A 5,483-nucleotide genomic window follows, 5' to 3' on the forward strand; every position below is an offset into this window, starting at 1 on the left:
TGAGCCACCGCACCTGGCACCTGGTTTCATTTTTAAATGAGCATGCATATCACAAAGCCCTGTCAAAATGAATGCCCACTTTGCAGAACCGTTAGGCTCAGACCACACATAGAGTATGCTTAGAATTTCTCAAGTACCTCTGAATCTGTTTTCTTACTGCCATTACCATATATTTTGACGTGGAGCTAACCTACATCGACCCTTTTGTCTTGGTTAAGTATAATTCTTACTCTGACAGCATAATGTGCACCTAGTTCAGGAAAGGTTTCTGCTGATTAGAGAAACTTTGACTGTAAATTTGACAATCAAGCATACTTAGGTAAGTGAACTCTTCTAGTCTAAAAAGGTGTAAAAATGCCACTGGTTGCTGCTTCTAACAAAGCTGGTTTGAGACTAGAGTGGTCTGGTTTGAGACTGGAACCACAAGGATTTATATGCCGGTAAGGATGTCCAAAATGGAGGTACTAAATATTGACAGTGGCTCCACTACTTCCTAACTTTGTGACTTGGGTGAGTTACTTCTTTGTGCCTTAGTTCTTCCATCTGTAGAAAGGATATAATAGTATAGTACCCATCTGGCACCTACATTACTGTGAGTATTAAGTAATGTAGTATATGTAAGTGCATTAGCATAACACCTGGCACATAGTCATCTGTAAATTCCAGTTTCTATCATTAATATCCCATGTAAAATCTTTATTCACGTATGTTCATTATTTTTTGGTCCAGGGATTCTTAACAGAAATACATAGTTCTTTGAATTTTTATTAAAAAATGATTATAGAATGCTAACTTTGAAACATGTTAGGAGTTTTTCCTAACTTATTAGGAACAACTGTCAGGGATGTGATAATGGATCGCCGGTCTTACCGTACAACTGTAAATATATTCATAAGTGTTTATACGGTTAAAGAATATATGTATAGTCACTATATAGACTTAGGGCCAAATATTTAGCCATCCATTTTATGCCTTTATCAGAAACGTTATTTTAGTTGGTAGTTTTTTCCAATAGATGTAAGAAAAACTGATAAGTAATACTGATGCATTCAGGATTTATTACATGGAGTCCTGAACAAAAAATTAAACTGCAGTTATTTTAGGTTCTCTAACTTCATCTTAGTTTATAGGGTAAGTAAAGGGAAGGGGAGAGTGATTGATGTGGTTATCTCCCATAAGAACTGATTTTTTTTTCTACTAAAGCGTATATATGGTTTATATTTGACTTTTTGTATTTGACTTCTAAATGAAAATTTTATAGGAACTAAATTTGATTATCAAGACAAAGTTTTTCTTTATTTTCAGATTTCAACTATTGCAGAAAGTGAAGATTCACAGGAATCAGTGGATAGTGTAACTGATTCCCAAAAGCGAAGGGAAATTCTTTCAAGGAGGCCTTCCTACAGGTATGGAATTTAATAGAATCAAAGATGTGGAGGAAGTCTTAGGTAGTTGCAGAGACAGAGATGTCAGAAGACCATTAGTTGCTGAAGTCAGTTCCTTATAGATTATTCTCTTCATCTTGAGTTACTTGTCTCAAATAAAGTGAAGCTTATCCTAAATAATAAGAGCACTTGTTACTCTCACCAGTCCTGATATTCTCTTTCCGTTTCTGGTTCTGTAGACTGTACTGACTGCCTTTCTGTTTAAAAAGTTTGGGGCCGGGCGCGGTGGCTCACGCCTGTAATCCCAGCACTTTGGGAGGCCGAGGCAGGTGGATCACGAGGTCAAGAGATAGAGACCATCCTGGTCAACATGGTGAAACCCCGTGTCTACTAAAAAATACAAAAATCAGCTGGGCATGGTGGCGCGTGCCTGTAATCCCAGCTACTCAGGAGGCTGAGGCAGGAGAATTGCCTGAACCCAGGAGGCGGAGGTTGCAGTGAGCCGAGATCGCGCCATTGCACTCCAGCCTGGGTAACAAGAACGAAACTCTGTCTCAAAAAAAAAAAGAAAAAAAAAAGTTTGGAATACATTTGTTAAGGTTATGGCATTTAAAAGTTATAAGCCAACTCTGAGGCTCTGTTATTTATCTACTTAGTAACACATTTCAAACCATTTTTTATTCCATGGTACTTAACAGATAGTTATTTATTAATTTAATAGTTGTCTTGGGGTGATGCTTTACCAACATCCCCTAATTTTAGGGGTAGTTTACTGTAATTTTTATGTTCAGCTACAGATGTTGCCTAGTCCATGCCTTGCCTCCAAGGTGAACCAAAACCATTTTTTAATGTGTAAAAATTAGCTCCACATTAAATATCTTCAGGAAGGGCAAGACTTCAGCTTTAATAAACTTCAGACTCATAATTATCTTTCTTCTTGTTAGTATAAATTATTTTTATTTTTATATATTCCTATTTTTCAAAGGGGTGATCTTTTCCCCCTCACTTGGCTATTAAACTAACCCTTTTCTCTGTGCTCACAATTAAGAATCCTAAGTGACTAACAATAAATTGATTTTGAGGTCTTATGAAATCTTGTATTACCAGTATATGTTATATGTATTTATATTTATAATTTATTTTAAATATAGCTAGTGTTAGATTTTAACTTTGAAGTATATCTCATGTTAGTATATAACACATTTGATCCTAAAGCAAATCCAACCAAATACTACAAGTAATTACATAGGTAAATATGAAAGCCAGGATTATTATACTACTTTTGGCTTGTAATTCCTCTTTTTTTTCTGTGATTTAAAAGACAAAGGGATAAAACAATAACTATAAATTTCTGTGACTAAGCACATGAAACATATAAAACACATAAAACAATAACTATAAATTTCTGTGAATAAGCACAAATATGAAGATGTCATTTTTGATAACAGCATAAAGGAGCAGAGTTTATAACTAGTTTATTACAAATTTAAGATACCAAAAATTACTTGGGATAGGGTTTTTAGGGGTTTTTTCCCCCTCTTTCAGTGTGATTATGTTATTCATTTGAAATATGGTTCCTTTGTTTTTGTGTTCCATTTTAGAGTTTCTCCCCCCATCCTTGTTGATCTTTTTTTTTTTTTTTTTCTAGTAAGGGAAACATTTAACACTGTACCAAAAGTCAGAATTGCACAAAAAAAGTATACTCAGTAGTGCCTCCCCATTTTTTTTTGTCATTTTCATTTCTTTCCCACCCATCCCCAGTAAATAGCTAAATCATTAAGCTCTGGCTTATCCATTCTGATTTTTTGTCTTGAACAAATGAGCAGATACATGTATATTTTCTTATTTCCCTTTTTTCCTGACACACAAGATATGCTATATCCATTATTTGGATGTACTGTAGTTTATTGAACCGCTCGCCTACATATGGGCATATAGATTGTTTCATATATATATATATATATAATTTTTTTTTGTATTTTAGACCTTGGATATATGTTTCCAATATTTTGCAGTTACAAACAGTACCAATGGGAATAATCTTAAGCAAATTTATTTTCATATTATTGGAAGTGGGGTGAATTCCTGGAAGTGGGATTGAGGCATGAACACTTAGGTTTCCTTAAATGTCACCAAATTCCTTACATCAGGGTTGTGCCAATTTTACACTCCCAGCAGCAATGTATGAGAGTATGGTTTTTTTTGTAGCTTTGCTAACAGATATTGTTACACTTTTTTATGTTTCCCAATCTGAGGACTGAGAATTTAAAAATCAGGTTTTGATCTTTTTTCCCCTTTGTTGATTGTTGACTTTTTACTTTCCAACTTTGTGTGTGTGTGTGTGTGTGTGTGTGTGTGTGTGTGTGTGTGTGTGTGTGTTCTTTGAGATATAAAAGTTGTTTTTCATGTAGTCAGTCTTTTTACTTCCCTTAATTGCACCCTTCCTTACATTCAGGTTAAAGATAATTCAACCTTTTTTTTTTTTTTAGTACTTATTTGGGTTCATTTTGACATCTAGATCAATCTCTGACCCATTAAGAGTTTATTCTTGTAATTTATATATTTTAAACTTCTGCCGGCCAGGCACGGTGGCTCACGCCTGTAATTCCAGCACTCTGGGAGGCTGAGGTGGGCAGATCACCTGAGGTCAGGAGGTTGAGACCAGCCTGGACAACATAGTGAAACCCCATTTCTACTAAAAATACAAAAAAAACTTAGCTGGACATGGTGGCAGTGCCTGTAATCCCAGCTACTCAGGAGTCTGATGCAGGAGAATTGCTTGAACACAGGAGGCGGAGGCTACAGTAAGCCAAGATCACCCCACTGTACTCCAGCCTGGGCAACAGAGCGAGATTCCATCTCAAAAAAAATAAACTTCTGTCCTAATCACTAGCAGCTTTCTGTCAGTTTTCTCATCTTTATTATTTGTATTTAGCCAATAAATTTTACTTATATTTTTAATTATTCTAGTTTTCCAATTTTCTAGGAAAATTTTGAATGACTTATCTTCTGATGCACCAGGAGTGCCAAGGATTGAAGAAGAGAAGTCTGAAGAGGAGACTTCAGCACCTGCCATCACCACTGTAACGGTGCCAACTCCAATTTACCAGACTAGCAGTGGACAATACAGTGAGTAACAGATAACATCTGTTTCAAAAAGTGAGGAGAAAAGCTAATGGTTGCATTCTCTTCCAAGGAACCATATTAAGTGCCAAGTCTTTCTCAATTTTGCTGCCATTGTATTTCCTTTACTCTTCAATATGCAGAGGTCTTTAATGGTAGTATTTTCTTTTCTTCAGAGAATCTTAGGATTAGTCAAGTATATAAGCCTTTTAGATGTCCTTTTGTTTTTTTACAGATGCATAAAAAGCCTGAAGTTTTGAACCACAAATTGAGACCCTAGGTTTTAGTCCTCATGTGTTGAGAGAACATGAGGTTTTTAGATTAAAAAAAAATTTTTCTTGAATATATCTCGGTATTCATTTTCATAGCTTGTCTTGCCTTCTGAAAGTAGCATTTTAATACCTTAGTATTTAATGTTTCAGGTGGCGATGAGGGTGGCTTGGTTTTAGTCAGCACATTCAGTTATTCCTTTTCATATGAAAGATAGTAAGATACTTTACTTTTTGGCCCACAAAAAGCAAATATTTCTCTTACAAAATTATTAAAATGTTTTCATTTCTATGATGTCTGAAACTTAAGTCTGTCTTCTTATCTTTAACCAAAATCTGTTACAAGACACTTTTGAATTTTTTTTTTCTGTAGTGCAGTGGTGCGATATCAGATCACTGCATGCTCCACTTCCTAGATTCAAGCAATTCTCCTGCCTCAGCCTCCTGAGTAGCTGGGACTACAGGCATGCTAATTTTTGTATTTTTAGTAGAGACAGAGTTTCACCACGTTGGCCAGGATGGTCTCTATCTGTTAACCTGGTGGTCCGCATACCTCGGCCTCCCAAAGTGCTGGGATAACAAAATCAGCCACTACACCCGGCCTTGAATTTTATTTTGTTTGATCAAAAAGCATTTATGTGAGTGGTACTTTTTTTTTCTTTTTCCTTTTTTTTTTTTTTTTTTTTTTTTTTTTTTTTTTTTTTTT

General features: G+C 35.3%; 1 protein-coding gene across 3 annotated transcripts in view; it reads left to right on the forward strand.

Annotated features, from left to right (window-relative positions):
- The window catches only part of CREB1 (cAMP responsive element binding protein 1), a 51,643-nt gene that overhangs the window by 11,168 nt on the left and 34,992 nt on the right, over positions 1 to 5,483 (forward strand). For all 3 annotated transcript variants that reach the window (XR_001830413.2, XM_017546695.2, XM_017546696.2), the window contains 2 exons: positions 1,306 to 1,406; positions 4,372 to 4,514. Coding sequence is in view for 2 of the 3 variants with exons in the window: in XM_017546695.2 (XP_017402184.1) it covers positions 1,306 to 1,406; positions 4,372 to 4,514 (244 nt within the window). In the remaining variant the exon portion in view is untranslated. The remainder of the gene's footprint in view (positions 1 to 1,305; positions 1,407 to 4,371; positions 4,515 to 5,483) is intronic.

Source organism: Cebus imitator, unplaced genomic scaffold, assembly GCF_001604975.1.
Source record: "Cebus imitator isolate Cc_AM_T3 unplaced genomic scaffold, Cebus_imitator-1.0 Scaffold191, whole genome shotgun sequence".
NCBI classification, from domain to species: Eukaryota; Metazoa; Chordata; class Mammalia; order Primates; family Cebidae; genus Cebus; species Cebus imitator.